Source organism: Prionailurus viverrinus, chromosome C2, assembly GCF_022837055.1.
Source record: "Prionailurus viverrinus isolate Anna chromosome C2, UM_Priviv_1.0, whole genome shotgun sequence".
NCBI lineage: Eukaryota > Metazoa > Chordata > Mammalia > Carnivora > Felidae > Prionailurus > Prionailurus viverrinus.
In genome coordinates this window covers 37207970-37228030 of record NC_062569.1, presented here as the reverse complement: position 1 = coordinate 37228030, position 20061 = coordinate 37207970, and the positions used below count along the sequence as shown (strand labels likewise).

The window sequence follows — 20061 nt, the reverse complement described above, 5'->3', positions numbered from 1 at the left end:
CGACCTGTTAAAACCTTCCTCATAGAAAATTAAAGTCCATTCTGTGTCCTTCCCTGCCTCTTTAAATGTAACCATTCTCTTAAATTTCTTTTTTATCATCACTTGCTTTTTTTAGAGATACAAACATATAATAAATTGGAAACAATTTATTGTTCAGTTTTACCTATTTCTCCCCTTTATGTAAATGGGATCATAGTGATGCATTCTTTAGAGATAGGGGTTTTTTCCACTCCACATCATGTTCTTTTCATCCATCCACATGATTTCATGTAGCTGTAATTCATAGATTTTTACTGGTCTGTAGAATTCTATTCTATGACTATACCATGATTGATTTGTTCATTTTACTGGTGATAAGCCTTTAGTTTTGTTTCCAGTTTGTTGGTGTTCTGAAGCAGTGCTGCTTTGAACCTTCCTCTAGCGATAACCTAGTGCACGCATGCCCGCGTGTAGCGTCCGATTGCTGGGTCAGAGGCACCTGCAGCTTCAGCTGTACCAGATGATGCCAGAGCCTTATTAGCTTGATTTCACAAGTTACATTCTCACCTACAGGATGGAAGTGTTCTGATTTCCCAATCAGGTGGATGTGAAATGGTATCCTAATTTTTTTTAATTGAGGCTTAATTCACCTACCGTAAAATTCACCATCCGATGGTACGTGCAGTTCAGTGGTATTTCGTATATTCACAAGGTTGTGTAGTCATCACTAATTCTGAAACATTTTTGTCACTTCAGAAGGAAACCCCACACACATTAGCACACTCCCCACTCCTCCCAGCCCTAGCAACCACTAATCTACTTTGTCACTACGGATTTGTCCATTCTGGATATTTCATATAGGTGGGCTCATAAATATGTAGGCTTTGTGATCGACTTCTTTGACATAGTATTATGTTTTGAAAGTTCATCCATGCTGTAGCATGTGTTAGTACTTCACCCCCCTTTTATTGCCATTCTATGAATAAAAGCGTGTTTCATTTATCCATTCACTAGTTGGTAGACATTTGGATTGTTCCCACCTTGGGGCTGTTATGAATGATGCTGCTATAAACATTCTTGTACAAGTTTTTGGGTGATCATAAATTTTCACTTCTGTTGGTTGTATACCTAGGAGTGGAATTGCTGGGTCATATGGTAACTCTATATTTAACATTTTGAGTTACTGCCAAACTATTTTCCAAAAGCAGTTGTACCATTTTATAAGCCTACCAGCAGTGTGTGAGGGTTCCATGTTGCCCACATACTTTTCATTTAGATGTTATTGTCCATCTTTTTTATTATAGCTATCCTTGTAGACAAAAGGTAGTATTTTACTGTGGGTTTATTTTGCATTTTCCTGATTACTAATGGTGTCGAGCATCTTTTTTGTGTGCTTATTGGCCCTTTGTGTATCTTCCTTGCAGAAGTGTCTATTCAGATCTTTTGCCCATTTTTGCATCAGGTTTTTTATTTATTATTATTATGAGCTTTAAGAGTGTACTGAGTAGGGGCACCTAGGTGGCTCAGTCAGTTGAGCATCCGACCTCGACTCAGGTCATGATCTCATGGTTCGTGTGTTTGAGCTCTGCGTTGGTCTCTGTGCTGACAGCTCAGAGCCTGGAGCCTGCTTCGGATTCTGTCTCTCCATCTCTCTCTGCCCCTCTTGTGCTCATGCTCCGTCTCTCTCTCCCTCAAAAAATAAATAAACATTAAAAAAATAATAATAAAAAGAGTGTACCGAGTATACTAGAAAACAAAAACGGTATGTTTTGCGTGTTCTAGAATTCATATTTTTTTCACTGATTCAGAAATCTTTATGATTGTCGTAATTCTTAAGACTGTGGTATATTCTGCACATATAATTTGGATGCATCAACAATGCTTTCTGCCTTTGCTTTTTGCTAGTTTCCTTCAGTATTACCACCTAGAATGTCACATCACTTTCTGAAGGCATTGTAATATTAGCTCTAAGGTATATTAAATCAAATATAAGCAAAGAGGTAGTTCTTATTTTTTTTTTTTATGAAATTTATTGACAAATTGGTTTCCATACAACACCCAGTGCTCATCCCAAAAGGTGCCCTCCTCAATACCCATCACCTCTTATTTTTTTTAAAGAGTTTATTTTTAAGTAATCTCTATACCCAGTGTGGGCCTCGAACTCACAACTCCAAGATCGAGAATTGCATGATCTACCACCTGAGCCAGCCAGGTGCCCATCATTCTTATTTTGTTTTATGGTTTTGGCCCTTTGGTCAAAACACAAGAGTTTGTTGATTGAGATTTGGCTTCTGTTGGATTTGGTTCTTAAAACTGGCACCATCCACCTGCTGCAAGTGTGATCCCTTCTTTTGCCCCTCAGTCAACTCGCTCCATATCTTCACCCCCCCACGCTCCTTTCTCCTCCCACCCACCCCCCCACCCCAGAGTAGGCCCTGCTGTTTTATTAGCAGCCCAGTCATACTGGCAGTCCAGCAGGGTCTGAAGAAAGGGCTTACTCAATAAATCACCAGAACTTTATTTTAACTTATTCTCAGTGAAAAGGCACAGGGCAATTAGGCGGGCTCTGTGGTTTTGATCTCTTTGTGACCTCATTTGCAGACTGGGATGTAGACTTTCTGGTTACTTTAAAAGAAGAAATGTGTGCCTTTAGTGTGCAGAGGGACAGAATGGCTCTTGAGTAAGATTGTGAGAACTATTGTGTGGATCTTATGATAATGTGAAAGAAATGTAGGCTTTTCAAAGCCATTGTGAAAAAGAAAAATTTAATGTGGTATGCACTTGGAAACAAGTAAATAGCTGTCTTCTGACACAAAGTTTCCATATATACTAATTAATATTCACCACAGGATTCTGGCTTTAATTTCATCTTGCACAGGCTTGTTCTTATTTAATATATTTAAAGTCTGCTATTCCTCTTAGAATTGAATTTTTTTTTTCCACAGCTGCCTTAGCCTCTAAAGAAAAGGTTCACACAGCCATTCTAAAATTAATCATTCAGTATCCTTTTTTCCTACATAGGAAGCCTCTCACTTGGTCAGACAGTACTAGGATAGCAGGGTTCCTAAGCCAGTCCATAGAGTGGTGGGGGCTTTTTTGTTTTGCTTTGTTGTTGTTTTTGCACAGTAATTAATTACCAAACAATTTCAATTAACTCTAATAAACGTTCATTACTAGGTTATACTTTCTGAGTATACATTCAGTCTTATTTTGTAATGTCATGTAAGTCAAAGAATTTCTTTTTAGGAATACATTTTTTATTATTTCTTCCACCTCTTTTGTAAACTTACTGTTGGAAGAGACTATACTCATGTCATGCCTTCAGTAACATTTAGATCTTACATGTTCCAGTCACTGCCTTCTTTGAGCTAATGTTCTGGATAATGTGACAAGTATTAAATAAAATTACAATAAGAATTTATCAGGGTTGTGATTGGAGAAATATGGTATATGCACAGAAAATAAGATTGCAAGGATATACTTTTCTGCAGACTAAAACAGTAATGCCTGTCTCACCCCCGTTAAAAATGTGACTGGGTAACATAAGGGCTTTTAACGCAGGGCTGGTTTGGGCCACCTGGGTTGCTCAATCATTTGAGTGTCTGACTCTTGATTTCATCTCAGGTCATCATCTCGTGGTTGATGAGACTGAGCCACGTGTCAGGCTCCACACTGAGCCTGGAGCCTACTTGGGATTCTCTCTCTCTTTGCCCCTCCCCTGCTCACACACTCTCTCGCTCTCTCTCAAAATAAATAAATAAATGTTAAAAAAATAAGATAAAGGCTTGTTTGAGTTATAAAGCCAAGGATACCAGGATAAAGAATGGATCGTTGATGAGTAATAGCCCTGAGTTCACTCAGGGACATGTGAAAAGATGGTACAGTGGGGGTTTTAGCAAACATGTATGTGTCTGTCCTTCTTTACCTGTTTCTGATTTGACTTTCTTTTTACCCACTCCTGGCTTGACTTTTAACACCAGAGTCTTTGGTTGGTGAGGCCAGTAGGTGTCCAGGAATAGTTCAGCAATCACTGTACTCTGAGCTACCCTCTCCAGGTGTTATTTAAGAAAAAAGAATGGGTGTCTGTGATTGGCTTAATTTGAATTGTTCCTCACTGTAGTCTGCCTTCCTGTATTTTCTTCCTGTTCTTATATCCTAGAAATTTCTTTTTTTCCACTCTGAAGAAACCTGGGTTCTCCCCAGGGCAGGAGACTTACCTAGCTGTGATTTAAATCAGGCTCGTCTCTTTACTTGTCTGTGCTTCCTTAAGACTGTAACAGCAGCAGCCACAGAGCTCTCAGCGTGCCTACATCTTCTGTTTTTGTTTTTTCCTGTAGATATCTCCACAGGACCTTCTTGGTTAAATCAGGGACTACTTTTGAACTCTACCCAATCAGTTTCAAATTTAGACCTGACCACTGGTGCCACCTTGTCCCAATCAAGGTACGTATTTTTTCAGGGTTAAGAAGAGAAGCCACGCGGCCCTGACCCTCCCCGTGGGTCACCGCCATCCCAGGTCTCGAGCAGCTTTTGGCAGAACTCCCCAGTGGCACCTCCTTTCCCATGTTTTGATTCCTACATTTTACAGTGCTTAAAACATTTGCCACATTAATGAGCTTCTGTGTTTTTAATCATTTGCTAGCGTAAACCAAGGGTTGTGCTTGGATGCTGAAGTGGCCTTAGCAACCGGGCAGTTCCTTGCCCCAAACAGTCACCAGTCCAGCAGTGCGGCCTCTCACTGCTCTGAGTCCCGAGGCGAGACCCCCTGTTCCTTCAACGATGAAGACGAGGAAGATGACGAGGAGGATTCCTCCTCCCCAGAATAAAGCCAGGAGAAAACCCACGTTTTACTAGTTGATGCTCATGTGTGTTTTTAGTGTGAGCTCTTGTTTTTGAAATGATTGCTTCAGTCTTTGCCTTTGTTTGCACTGTGTGTTCAGTGAAAACTAGGGAAACACAATAAGCAAATTCTGTGAAGGCTGAGAGGATTGAGATGAAAAAAGCTAACATAGCGTGAACGAGAACTTTAAACAACAGAGCAATAGATCACACCGCAGACAAAGCGGTTTTCTGAGGTGATAGAGGGGACAGTCCCTAAGGAATTGGCAGCATGAATGAAGCTCGTTTATCTTCCACGAGGTGGGGTCTTTGTGTTCCCCCACACCCACGTAACCCTCCTTAGAATCAGGATTGCTGTAATGAACAGTCCTTGACATCATGTTTGTCGTGTTTCTCTTCCTTGCCTGGGCTGCCTTTTACAAGCAGAAATGAACGTGAGAAGATCCCAGTGCGGGTGAGCGGGACAGCGCAGGGCGGAGGTGGCAGTCCTCGTGGTGTGAGGAGCACAGGTTGAACCGCTGAGCCAGCTGAAAGTCTGGTTGATGTGCTTTACGCATCAGCTGCCTTAGACGGCTTCTAGAAAGGAGCAAGCGCTGATTCTTAAGTACTTAAGTGACATGTAGAATAATTTATAGTAAAACTGAAATGATCATTATTAGCCAATGCATTGGTGCATAGAATTTTTTTAGGGCTACTTCTGGAAGCCAAAATAGAATAGCATTTCCACGTGCATTAAATACTTTGCCAGCACTGCCTTTGCCAGCATTCTAAATCTGGAGTTTTACAGAGAAGGAAATTGTACCTATAGTTTTAATCAAAGCTGTGCATTTCATATAGCTTTTTCATTTAAAACAAAACAGACGGATTCCTGTGACCGAATTGCTTGCTTCTAGTTCCCTGCAGTACTTGTATGATTCCACTCGATGTGCAGTTTGTGAACATGAACCAAATGTCATTACTTGTCTTTAAAGTCTGTTTCAAGAATATGAACAGCAACGTTCTCCTGTACATGTCACCTTTTGTACATTTTCATTCATCAAAATTACCTTATCAGGTTTATTCCTGGCTAAATTGCATTTCACATTAACCCGATAATTCACCGTTTCACAGGGACACCGACAAATGTTGATCACTCCAAACGATTGGATTTATAGCAGTGCGGTATACAGTTTGTTATTTCATAGCCAAAGATGTCGCTGGGCATACTGCACTGGTGTGTTCACAGTTCCTGCCCCTCTGAATATTCAGGGGAGTGAATATTCCGCCAGCATGGCCTAACCTCGATTTAATTTCACACTAAGGCCTTGAGAAGAGCAAATAATAATGGAAAATAACTCGACTCAACTCATTTGGATATGCCTCTGGATTATGCATCTAACACCTTTGGGCCCAGCACCAAGCCCATCCCAAATCAGTTCTTTTCTAAATCCATGGGGGAAGTACAGATGCCTTCTGATGCCTTCTTAAAGTTCTGCCACTCTGCTTAGAGTGAGCCAGCGGTGAAAGATTTGGCTGACCTAAAATTTTGTTACTAAGGCCATGAAAATTAATACACGAGGACCTGCAGCTTTAACTGAAGTTCCTTGAGACAACACTCATTCTGTCAGAAATAAGCCATAGTGCAAACTCAAGAGGGGTCAAGGGCGCAGAGAGATTTAGGCAGCTTTTAGAGAATTGTGTCTCAGCCTGAGTTCTGGGGCATCTCAGTCTGGGTGGACGGGAGGGGTCCGAAATACTGCAGAGGCTGCAGCAGGTCCCTGAGGGCCTCCAAGATACTTCTGACTTGAAGACCATCAGCTACACAGGCAGGTAAAGCCAAGTTTCCTTCCAAACTGCCGCCTCCTTTACTGACCCTTTAGTACCCGCATCCCTATACTTGAGGGAGCCCTGAGCAAAGGGCCACAGCTAGCTCTTTAGTCTTCAAAATATGGTGTACAGGTCCCAAGACCTGTACATCAGTGTTTGTGATAGGTACACTAATCATTCCTCCACCAAATAGCAAAGTCCTTGCTGGAGTTCTTGGGGTGCCACCCCCTTCTCTATTCTCTCTCTCTCTCTGTCTCTGCTGCAGTAGTGTTTCAAACTGATAAAATACAGGTTTGTTTGTTTTTTTAAAGCAACCAAAGACTCTTAACATTATTAGTGTCCCATCGCTGGCCATAAGTGTGTGCTCTTTGGTGGGAGGTGATCTCCATCCCTCGATAAGGTGTTTCGGTTACCGCGGAGGACATCTGTTGGCACCGCACCGTAGTCTCCAGTACATGTTGGCGTAAAGCCTTGCCTGAGCAGAAAAGTAGGTTGACATGTTTAGAAAGATAACTTCTGTTATTCTTCTGTGTCTCTCACAAACAGATTTTTGAAAAATTCAGCACTTAATCACAATTCCATTTAGAAAGCAAAGTAACAAAATGTTAGGAAATGATTGTTACCATATCCAGGATTCTCTATAGGAGTAGCACTTGGGGGTTGCACGCGCACACACACACACACACACACACACGCACTCACACACCCCTCCCGAAGGTGCTGGTTATACTCTACTCTTTGGGGAGTTTAAGAGGCCTTTTCCTCCTCAAGGGTCAGTTCAGCTATTAACCCTTTCAAGTGCATAGTAGCATTCGGTCAGTAAATTCCTGTTTCCTTCAGCACTTGTACAGGGGGCACCAGACCTGCCACATCTGACCCTTGTGTGGGAAGGCCACGCTGCCAGAGTCCACGGCAGTGCTGAAGGCACCCGGGTACCTACCCAAGCCTCCCTTCACCCTACCCACTAAGAATTTGTCTCATCCACTTAGTCTTTGCATGTGATGAAAACAGCTTTAGTAAGTGCTGATGTGAATTGTGCCTTATGATCAGAGCGGGTGTCAGGGAGGGGGCAGGAATGGAGGTGCTAACACAGTGATTCCTCACCTCAGTGATGTGCACTGTCCCTGGAAGACTTCACAGATCACGTCCACAGTTTTTGTTTCCTTCAGTTTAATTCTTTATAGATGTACGACATGTCTGCTATCTTACCAGGATGAAAGGATAACTCCGCTTATTCGCAAAATTTACAGTTGTAATCATAACCCTGCCATACTTGAAAAATAAAGCCACGGTCAGTCCTCAAATGCAAACGAGCTCCTATCAAAAAATTAAAATGGAGGTATTTCACAAAGACGTGGCCCACTTTAGCCATCTATCACTCGGCTGTTTGCTAAGCCACAACTTTTTTACTTTTTTATTTATGTTTTAATGTTTATTTATTTTGGGGAGACAGAGACAGAGTGCAAGCAGGGGAGGGGCAGAGAGAGAGGGAGACACAGAATCTGAAGCAGGCTCTAGGCTCCGAGCTGTCAGCACAGAGCCCGACGCGGGGCTTGAACGCACTAATGCAGGATCATGACCTGGGCTGAATTCAGTGCTTAACCAACTGAGCCACCCAGGTGCCCCCGCCATGACTCTTTTTAAAAGACAACAGTGTTGTTCCAAGTACAGACGTCACTTCGGCCCTGGGGAGTCAGAACGCAGCAGCAGTGCCTGTTCCTGGGAGCAGTTACAAAGGAAGGGAGCTGCCAGAGCTGTTTCTCTCATAACCACACTCAGAGAGAAGCCTGTTTAACTTTATCAGGGATTCACTGGAAGGGCCCTTTAAATACCTCTCTGGCTCCCTATCCACAGGCCTGTGGAAGAAGGGTCTCTACCCAACAAATCTGATGTGAACGTTAAGTTTGTGCCTCCTTAGCTGGGAGTACTGGGTGGGAGTTGGGACAGTGAGTGGCAAGATTGAATCCTCCAGTAGGTATTTGAGTGAAGACAGAACAGAAAACATTTGAGAATGATTAGTGCTAAGGGAAAATATGACCGGGTAATGAGACAGTGGGGGAAAGGCCACTTTGCCTGGGGGTGGCCAGGGAAGGCCCCCCTGAGAAAGTGACGTTTGTCCTGAGTCAGACAATTGAAAAGACTGACGTCTCTGTATGTTCTTACCACACAACTCTGTCCCGTAACATGTACTTGGAATCCCTACTGAATTCCAAAGTCACACCATTCCAGGTTGAAGCATACGTTTTGGAGTTTGTTAAGGAATTTTTAAGATTTAAAAGAAAACCAAACTTAGCTACCAGCAGTATCCATAGACCAAGAGAAGATTCTAACTAATCCAGGACATTCTCAGTATTAGCTCCATAGCTGGCAATGGAACCTATACCGTAAAAAAGCAATCATTTCTCTAGGTGTTTTCTTCTAGTTTTTCAAGCTGTTGGATACGCAAAGGTCTTCTTTTTATATTAGATACACAAAAGGTAATCTTTTACTCTGCATGTGGATTGGTTTTAGTGGAGCCACAGACTCCCTGAGGATGTTTTCACAAATAGGTTCCCCATTTTCATGACCCAAGGCACTGGTCCCAGGCACTGATGGCCATAAATGTGTATTTGTCAAAGACCCACGGGGAGTGTGTCAGGGGCCTGCACCATGCTGTCTGACCCTCAGAAATGTGCCTCCCTGCCCTCTAAATCACAGTCGATACAGCGTTCAGTTAGTTTAACTTCATTCAAGCCATGCTATTACTCCAAAGGGGAAAGTCTGATGTTGGATTAAGATCTTACCTTTTTAAGAAAAATTCAAACTGAATACCCACATACATTATAATCTTTCTCAGGAATTAGCCCCTCCAAGGTATCTCTGAAAAGTTACACTCCCATAACCTTTGAGATTCCCCCCCCCCCACATCTACATTCACTCCATGCTAAAGAAGAAAAAGTGGGGGGCACAAAACTTTGACCCTCCCATTATGCCTTGGGGACCTCTGACAAGTACGGAAACTTAGATTGCAGCAGGTGTCCATTCGTGATAGGACTAAGACAGCAGAAAGTATCTTCGTTTCTTATGTGCATTCTGTGCAGCTGTTCTCTCAGTCAAGGTGAAATCTTGTATCATTCTCACGCAGACTTTGCTTTACATAAAGGGCTGTAGAAGTCAATGCTGTCTTCACCCCTTGCTAATGCAGCAGATTGGACTTTGGGCCTCCCAGCTTATAGCTGCATTGGAAGCCAGTGTTAGATGAAACAGAGGAGCTGGACTCCCCCATTCTCCACTAAGGGTCTCAGAACGGAAGAGAACATCTCTTCCACCCCACTCATAGAAACAATCTGAGAGCTTGACTTGCCTGACATCCCTCAGCTTATCTGGCAGAGTCTGTACCACAACCCAGAATGTCTTCCTCCGTTGAGGGCCACACGGCCTCCTGGAGACCACACCCTCACCACGGTCCTTCCAAACAGCCTTTGGATTAGCACCAGTCCTCTGTCACACCAAGTGCTAAACAGCTGAGGAGAAGTGGGACTCCACCCACAAGTCCCCAGCATGAGGCCATGGTGTCAGCTTTGGGCCTCTCTCAACTTGGAAGACCCCAGGCTTAGACCTCACGCCTGGGAAGAAATTCATTCCTCACGAGCAAAGACCATCCTGCATGATGCTCATTGGTAGGAGGCTTGAGAGGTTGGGTTATCAGTGGACCCTTGTGTACCACGTTAGCTTGTTTCTCTGTCCATGTGTCTCAGCATGACCAGGAAACTTCCCCAGATCATGTTTCGGTTTTAAAACCCCTTATCGCTTCAAACTCACCATGTTGGCACTTACCATGCATCATCTTCAGCGTTCCAGGCACCACCTAATAACAAATGGCCTGATTCTTTATTTTGCTTGTTCATGACTGAGTTCAAAGGTTTTTTGTTTTGTTTTGTTTTGTTTTTGTACTAAAATGTAGAGGACCCAGATACTTTTCTGCTAAAAGACTTCTCTGAGCACACTGTAGTTCTCTTTCTCCTCATAGTACCATGGCAGGTTCAGCCTTTCAGTGTCCTGAAAGCAGAACTCGCAACCAGCCAGCTGTGCTGGCTGCTTGGTAGGTAGGCCTGAGCTCTGAGGACCATGGTTCAGCACTGAGTTCCCTGAGGTATCTGGTTTACCACCACCACACCTGACTTTTAGACAAAAAGAGGCTGTGAGCCCAAATCACAAGTTGGTTCAACTTTTCATTTGGAGATGCTTTACTCTGATCATGTGCTGTTGGGTTTTATTTCCAGAAAGTATAGGTCTGCTTTTTTTTCTGCATGAAGGAAACACTGTGGTGCCACGTGCTTTAAGCAGTTTAAACAAGAGAAGTAAGGGGAAAATGCAGACACCACATCTGACTTGCCTAACGTAGACTTTATTAGATTGAAGTACCTAACCTAATATGATGTATTATTTTATAGCATCTCAAACTTTGTAAATAAATACTGTTATTTTTATATGGAAATTTTATAGAAGAGCTATTTCTGTATACTTAATTATTCCTGGATTTCCTGAAATTGCTTCCAATAGATAACAGACAGGTCCTAGGCAGTGTTCCTCTAAGGATGGTTCAAGGACCACCTGCAGCAGAATTAATGGGGAGAGTTTTAAGATTTTGCCTCCCTAGGACCCACCCTGGACACTCTGAAGCTCTGGGAGTGGACCCTGGGAAACTGTATTTTTAAAAACTCTGAGTGATGGTTTTTGTCCATTAAAGTGTATCTTTATCCATCCTGTAAGATTTAAAAAAGGAAAGAAAGAAAAAACATCTGAGATGAGTGTAAGTTGTGCTTGAGAAAAAAAAAAAAAGATGGGTCAGACTATTCTATGATTTGAATGAGATGTACTATAGAAAAAATAAATCATTTAAATGATGTTGGTCTCTTGTTATTAGTGGGCCCATGGGGGGTTAGTGGATATTGTTTGCTGCCCAGCTCCCTTCCTTTAGACCACGACACTCCCTTTCAGTCACCCAGGAAGTGCCCTCAGGAGAGAGCTACCCTTCCCGAAGCTATGCCCACATGCAGCCAGTGAGGGTATTAAAGCCTAGCCTCCTTGCTCCAGTGTGGGGTATCTGAAGCACCCTCCCAACTACAGAATTCCTCATGGAGCCGGGCAGTTCCTCCAACAACTGCATCATGGTTCAGCTTCCTGCTTCCCCCACTCTGCAGGTGGTGTTCCCAGGAGCACTCTTCAGTACATGGACACCACCTGTCCCACCTGTGATGGAAATATGTCAGATATTTTAAAGGTTTTTCTATGATTGTACATCTTTTTAAGGTCACTTGTGAAGATTGTAGCACAAAGAATAATGTCTTCAAAGTGCCAGAAATCATTGGCCTGAATACATTTGGCGGGGGGGGATGCTTTCTTAACTTCTCTTTACACCAAACCAGGATCAGTGAGAACTGCAGTGATGAGTACAAAATGCGATGCTCCCAGGCCTCAAGTGGAATGTCAAGGTTCCGGGCCTCAGGAACCATAATAGCCCCTCGGCACCTGTTCAAGCAGTCTGCCTGCTTCAGGGAGAGGCACGAGCTCTCAGTAATGTCTGTCTCCTTTGTTCCAACAGGCTAAGCAGAGTATATGGTCGGCACATGGATAGGAAGAAGGTACAGAAGGGTTCAGAGCAATTTGGGGACCATACAATGGGGCCAGGTCTTGAGACATTAGGAAATGGCTGAGGAAGCACTCACTTGAATGTTAATGCCCAGAAGGTACCTTCCTGTAAAGACTCACCTGAGTTCAGTAGACCAAGTAAATGATGGTGTGGAACACCTAGTGTTGAAATGGGGAGCCAATGCCCACTTCCTGTCCCAGGGATTTCCTGGAGTGGTAAACCAGAGCTGGTATGCCCTCTGCTCCTTCTATCCATCCCCTAGTAGCCACTTCTTGGAGCCATTTGGTTAATGTGTCCAAGGACCTATGGGAGTAACTACTGGATTCTTTGACCATGAGAAAGTGCTTTAGCTGTTGTGGCCATGTGGGGGATGTTGAGAAGGACTGCTGGGAGTGTTGTTGGTAGCCATCACAGTCGCCAGACACAGCGCTGACCAGGGAAGATGTCTGCAGAGCCCAGGAGTTGGTTCCCTTCAAAACCAGCTTTTGATGAGGTGGGCTTGCCTGAGGGGACAATCATCAGAGTGCAGACAGCCTCAACTGAGAGAGTCTCCTTCCAGAGTCTGAACCCATCTGACAATCAATGTGTCTTTTTAGATTCCTGTTCATAGAAGCTGTTTTTTCCCCATTCCTTCTGATGGATGAACTACTTCTGTAGCTCCATACCTCTCCCATTTCTGCACCTTTATTTGAGCACTAGCTCTGCTTACTAATGCTTACGCCCAAAGACACCACCAACATTCCCAGCTTTCTTGCCTGTCAGGAGGTCTTCATCTGTTGTTCTTGCTGTGGACAATTGCCAAATGCCCAGGAGCTTCGTGAACACTGCCAGCTCCACCTTCCTGCTGGGAGACCTTTCCAGCTCCTTGCTTAAACTTGTTTCAGGAAATCTTTTCAGAGTATATAATGCACCGTGGTGAAGAACTGTATCAGAAGGGGGGTGAAACCAATCCCACTTAATGCAAAGTAGAATTAGTCATAACCACTTTCTCACTTTCATGCAAATCATGTTATGACATTTTTGCCACCAGGTACAGTGACTATCTCCCAATCATTTCCTTCTCGCTTGCTTATCTCCTGCCTTGCTCAAGAGGCCAACCATACTAAGTCCAGGAGATTTGTTTTCTTCTCTCATGCCCTAGCACTTGGCCATGGCTCCTAAAAGCCAGGACTCAATTAGAAATTTTGAGAAGAATTGCACCCAGGTTTGAAAATGAGATCATGCTCTCTGGGCCACCTGGGTGGCTCAGTCAGTTAAGTGTCTGACTCTTGATCTCTACTCAGGTCATGATCTCATGATTCATGAGATGGAGCCCCACATTGGGCTCTGCACTGACAGCTGTGAGCCTGCTTTGAGATTCTCCCTCCCTCTCTCTTTGCCCCTCCCTCTCCTCTCTCAAAATAAATTAACATTAAAAAAAAAACAAAGAAAAGGAAAGAAAGAAAGAAAAAGAGAAAGAAAGAAAATGAGGATCCTGAAAGATGCAATCTTTTGGGGAATCATTCTCAAGTTCTGCTAATAAATAAATAGACTTATTTTTAAGCCTCCAGTGAATGCAGATTTGTAATGGATCTTCAATTCGGACACAACAAAAAGTGCCTTTATAGGATGGTTTTTTTTTTTTTTTTTTTTTTTTCAACGTTTATTTATTTTTTTGGGGACAGAGAGAGACAGAGCATGAATGGGGGAGGGGCAGAGAGAGAGGGAGACACAGAATCGGAAACAGGCTCCAGGCTCTGAGCCATCAGCCCAGAGCCTGACGCGGGGCTCGAACTCACGGACCGCGAGATCGTGACCTGGCTGAAGTCGGACGCTTAACCGAGTGCGCCACCCAGGCGCCCCTATAGGATGGTTTTTGTTTTTGTTTTTGTTTACAGAGGGAAACTTTGAGCTGGCCGAAGGGGTAGAAGGAAGGAGAAGGAGAATCTTAAACAGGCTCCGTGCTCAGCCTGTTGTGGGGCTCAATCCCATGACCTTGGGGCCATGACCTGAGCCAAAACTAAGTTGGATGCTCAACTGACTGAGCCACCCAGACACCCCATCAGGATGTTTTTAAAACATCTAGGTAATGTCTGCTTTTTGTAATGTGTCCCTAAAATAGAGCCCAGGCCTTTCCCCGCAGAGCAGTGGCCAGCTGTCCTTCATGAAGGGCTCTAGCCTGCCTGTCGTCATCTAAAAGATGGACAGGTTGCTCAAGTTTTATCAAAATTCAGTTTATAAATCACTGTTTACAGTTAAAGATGTGAATGAGAATGACAGATTATTTTTTTTAATTTTTTTAATGTTTATTTTTGAGAGAGAGAGTGAGTGGGGGAGGAGCATAGAGAGAGGGAGACACAGAATCTGAAGCAGGCTCCAGGCTGTCAGCACAGAGCCTGACATGGGGCTTGAACTCACAAACCACAAGATCATGACCTGAGCTGATGCCCAACCCACTGAGCCACCCAGGTGCCCCTGACAGATTATTTTAACAAATACTTTTGAAAATTATTTTTAAGAACAAGAACCAAACATGAGCACAGTAGGCCCTCTTGAAAGTCAAATTAAAGGCATGTAAAAAGACGCAGGTCATCAAACCACTTTTCCTACTAGGGGCTCCATGTTCCTGTCATTCTTCTACCTTCTTCAGGCGGACAAGTCAGGGCAGAGTGTGAGACACTGCCTGCTACTTTCACTGTGGTGTTGACTCAGACCCTGGCAGCAGGGTGGGGAAGGCAGGCAGCTTGGAAGGTCCCAGGCCTCTGGCTTCCTCACCTTGGTTTCAAGGATGCAAACCCCTATTGAGGAGTCTTCAGAGACAGACAGTGCGTGTTAAGGGACAACACCCATCCCAGGGCTTCTAGAGACGGTTTCTCAAGAAAACATTTCTAAAACCTCTTGGTTAAGGATCACTATCCGAAGGGCAGCCATTACCTCCCTGTTGGGCCTGTGCCAGAAAACTTGTCTATACATTGATTGTACAGGTTAAAGACAGGCCTGGCCAAACTCTCCTGCTAAGGAGAGTTTCTCCCTCCCATCTCTTCCCCATCCTGAATCCCTTCTGAAAGATTTCTCAGAGCCAGAAGGGCAAAAACATAAGCAAGTTGCTGAGTTGGGGTTTGGCCAGGGATGTAGGTGCCTGCTAGAGCAGGCTGTGACCGCTCCCCGTCATCAGGACAAAGGACAGACACTGAAACTGATGGGAGAAAAAGTTTGGGGAGATATTGTTGATTCACAACCCCTGGGGCTTCCCAGATGGAATCAGAAACTGGCTCTCATAGATGGAGGGCTGGGAGAGGCTGAAGAAAGAGGCAGCCCACTCCAGGATGGTAGGTGGCAGTTTTAATAAGCAAAGGGGACCTACATTTAAGGCTTGTCTTGGGTGGCGGCAAGATGAATGGATCACATGGCCACTCACCAAATCTTAGAAGGTCATATAAAGAGGGCTTAACTGGGTTTAGTCACGCATACTGTGCAGGTGTTCCCAACTAGATCGAGGCTGTGTCCTTGGAGCAGCCTCTGGGAGTGGAAAAGGCAAGTGGAACCCCCATTCCAAGGACAGGGGAGGGAGTAAAGAGCCTCTGAATGCCAGGGTCCAACTCATGTCTCAACTGGTGGCCATGTCTTTTCGATGACCTTCCTCAGCTGACTACCATAGCAGAATAAGCATAGGAATTAAAGATTGCAACACCCATATATCGCCAGCCATGCAGACCATAGAGGTGCTGGAGGGCAATGGCCCATCAACAACCAGCAGCTCTGTCTTCCTTCAGGTGGGCAGGTGATGAAAACCATCACCAGCTGTAGCGGTTGGTAAACAGGAGCACAATCCCCTTTGTGTTGTGTTTTCTTTAGGTTGTTGCAAGACTCAACGATACCAGTTGCTGCACTAGGAGTCCCTGATTGAATTAAAGTCCTGCTGAGTGTAAATTAATGAATTGACAAGACCAGCCATTAACACAATCTACTCATTTGATGCTCTTGCATGGGCTGCCATTTTAGAAATTTTGGTGACATTTCTTTGCATAGATGTACATAAATTCCAAATCCCATAAAATAATGCATAATCCTATAACCAAATTCCAAATTTTCTGTAGGATTTTGTCATGTTCAGTAAGGGGTGTTAGAACACACTCTGCGATTGACAGTCTGTTAACTTTCTTGGCATAGTTTTAAGTGCAGAGACACCCTTCAGTAGGGGAAAGTAGGGAGTGTACTTTACGCACCCTCGCCGGCCTTCCTCCTTCCTACAAGGTACTGTGCATATCTGCGTGCATGTGGCCCTCTCTCCACATGCACACAGACATTGTGGGTGGTTGGGGATGTGTGAAGGTCCTCCATGGCAGGAACACTTGCTTGGAAGAGGAGTGGGGAAAGGTCACTGCTGCTCATAAGCTCAGGAATCGTAAGCCAGTGCCCACCCCACTCGGGAATACTCAAGCTTCACTTGTCAACGTGAGGGAAACCAGTGAAAATCTTTTTCCTTGGAAGTTAGAAATTCTCTAACGGTAACCTATAATCATGAAGTTGTTTGTTATACATGGACTTTCATCTTTGTAAATTCAGGGTCTGGTCCAGCAGCTGATATATAATGATAGGTTCTTGGTCTTTACTGAATGCATGAATGAAGAAAAAAGTGACCTATACACTCTTTCAAAGTATGTTCACCTTTTGGTTAGTTTTGAATAAACAAATATCTCCCCTTCAGCACAGATGATCTGGCCAAAACCTGGGTAGGTTTGAACAATTGGCCACTTACCACCCTGTGTTCTTACTTCTGCCGGATTGAGACAAGAGAGGACAGAGAAAAGAGTGAAAAGTTGCAAAGGTGAGGCATTTGCCTGGCTCTGGAAGCAAGTGGGTAGCAGTAGCAAATAAGCTGATCTAAGCAGAAAAAATACCCTGACTCCTAGGGAGGAAATGTGAGGAGGCACAAGACCTCGGTCACCCCGCTTCTGCTTCCTAAGAGACTGATTGCCTCATCTTTTCTAGCACTAGCCTACCAACCCAGCTGCTTTTCCGACTGACCCAGGCCCCTACATACTGTACTCTTTTTCTCTCCTGCCTGGAAAGGTCAGTAGTTAATTTGCTATGAGCCAAGAAAACACTATGGAAGTATGAGGGCTGCAGATCTTTGGTAAGTCCCAAGCCAGTATGGTCCATGTTTCAAAACTGAAACAGCTGCTTCATTCCCCTCCCCCAGTCCTTTACCAGCTAGTTGTCCGCTTGCTGCCATTAACACACTTGTTCTAACCGGCAGCCACTGGATTTTTCCATACCTAAGTGTGGGCAGCTGCTAACAAGAGAACACTTGCCTAGAGAAGAGCGCATGGGAGGGAATGAGCTTCTTATATATTCAAAACAGATGACTAAGAACTACATCCAAAAGTCCGTAATACCTCCCAGCTGGTTTCCATGTGAGCTTATCTGTAATAGCTTCCCAAGAGAAGTTCTAGCAGTAGAAAAGGTGTGTGACCATCCCAAGGTTCATGAAGAGACCAAATCACTTGCAGAGAGAGGATCTCAAACCTGGAGTTGCAGCCAGAGAGGTCTCCACACCCAATCTTTGCATCCAGGGAGGGGGAAAAGCCTTACACTAGAGTGGCCAACACAAGGCATCAGGCTACTGCTCCAAGCCTGAGTTCTGAGAGGTTTGTCAAACATTCACCCCACTTCCATCCTTAAGTTCAAAGGCAGTCCCGTTTAGATCCCCGGCTTAAAATTTCAACTGAATCCAGGGGTATCAGTCAAATGCCCATTTTAAAAGGCCTCCTGGGTCACATACAGCCTGTTTGCCTCCTATCCTCTGCACCCATGGGTGTGTTAATAGGCCAGAGATAGGAGTACCTGGGTGACTCAGTCAGTTAAGCATCGGACTCTTCATTTCAGCTCAGGTCCTGATCTCATGGTTCGTGAGTTCGAGCCCCTGAGCTGATGGTGCAGAGCCTGCCTGGGACTCTCTCTCTCTCTCTCTCTCTCCCCATCCTTTGGACTCTTTCAAAATAAATAAACAAAAAAATAGGCCAGAGATATACTTCTCTTAAGGAGAAACTCTTGTAGCCACTAGTTTGTAAATTGAATTAGTGACTAATCTGACTGGTTGAGTGCTTCTCCACTCCCCAGGAACTCCCACACACCCAGAGCAAGTCTACAAAGCTGAAGAGCTGGCACTGGAGCCAAATGGCTGACGGTGATGAGTGTAGGGAATGTGCCTAGCCAAACTGAAGGCTCTTGTGGCCAGAGCACGACGCACAGGAGGGGAGAAATAGTTTCCCAAATAACGAATCTTTAACAACAATAATAGATAGCTAACACCTATAGCATTAATTGCCAGGCACTGTTTCAAGCACTTAGCTTTATTTTACAAACCCAAACTCTGAGAAACAGCTTGAGCAAGGGGCTGAGAAAGGATTTAAACCTAAACAGTTATGAAAATTAATAAAAAGGCAACTCATTTAGAATGGAGTTGGGAGACCAGGAGAGGCAGTTCTCATGCCCTACCACTGCCGGGGATTGCAGCCCCAACAGGAAGAGAAGCTCCTTGCAAGGGGATACCACTTTACTATCCTTTAAAAACCTTAAAGAAAGGTTTCCTCCTCCCCCTGGAACAGCCCCGCCAATGAGAGACTGTCACAATTCAGCCAATGAAAAGCCACGATACTGTGAGCTCCCATTTTACTCCATTTGACTTTGTTTTATAACAGCGTCTCCCAGCTGCCCCCTTTCCTCTATAAAAGAGCTTTCCTCTGTGTTGTCTTCTGAACTTCTCTGTGGTTTTGCCTTGCCTGTTTGTTCTGGGTTGCAATTCTCTGCTATTTCCAAATAAGTCCCCCCTTTTTAATGTTTATATATTTTGAGAGAGAGCACGAGCAGGGGAGGGGCAGAGAGAGAGAGAGAGAGAGAGAGAGAGAAAGAATCCTAAGCAAGCTCCATGCTAGCAGCACAGAGCCTGACATGGGGCTCAAAGCCACTAACTTCAAGATCATGACCTGAGCTGAAATCCAGAGTCAGATGCTTAACCAATGGAGCCACCCAGGTGCCCCGGAATAAACCCGTTTTTGCTAATAAACTAACTGGCAGTTTTATGTTTAAAGTTAATTCTGTCTAGTTCTAGGTTGTGTGCTTTTTTAAAATTTTTAATATTTATTTTTGAGAGAGAGAGACAGAGACGGAGCATGAGTGGGGGAGGAGCAGAAAGAGAGACAGAATCTGAAGCAGGCTCCAAGGTCTATGCTGTTAGCCCAGAGCCCTATGTGGGGCCGGAACTCAGGGACTGAGAGATCATGACCTGAGTGGAAGTTGGATGGTCAACCAACCGAGCCACCCAGGCACCCCACTCCAAATTGTGCTCTTAAGGATTGTACTCCAAGCACCTCCAAGGCAGTCTTCAAATCTGGTAAGTGTACTGCTTAGGCTTTATACAAAAAAAAAAATCCAGGTCAAACAGGTTGTCTGTCATTTGGCAAAGAGTTGGTGGTAGTGGCGGGAGGTGGTCAGTTCTCTGGGTCTTGAAGGAGTCAAGTCCAGTCCAAAGATCTGTGCGGTTTGGACAGTTGCACAGGATAAAAAAAAAAAAAAAGTTAAACAGTGGAGTGCACGGGGGCAGGGAGGTGCTTATAAAGATATGCATACTTTCTAATATCAAATCGAAATGCTGGAATTCATGGGACAGTAGGTCTGGAGCTAAGACCAGAATTTCCAGTGTGGGCTCCAGTAAAAAGCCAGAGAGGGCCCTGGGCTGTTACATCATTTTGCTGGCTTCAGTTTCCACCCTTGTAGAAGGATAGCCTCGACTCTGCCTCCTTGCCGCACATGCATTTCAGGTG

The 20061-nt window shown here is 44.3% G+C and overlaps 1 protein-coding gene across 9 annotated transcripts in view; it reads left to right on the top strand.

The window, feature by feature from the left end:
• Positions 1-5573, top strand: part of TFDP2 (transcription factor Dp-2) — a 174862-nt gene extending 169289 nt beyond the window's left edge. For all 9 annotated transcript variants that reach the window (XM_047874566.1, XM_047874567.1, XM_047874565.1 and 6 more), the window contains 2 exons: positions 4317-4422; positions 4622-5573. In XM_047874566.1, the coding sequence (XP_047730522.1) occupies positions 4317-4422; positions 4622-4805 (290 nt within the window). In that variant the 3' untranslated portion in view covers positions 4806-5573. The remainder of the gene's footprint in view (positions 1-4316; positions 4423-4621) is intronic.
• Positions 5574-20061: the final 14488 nt, after the last annotated feature.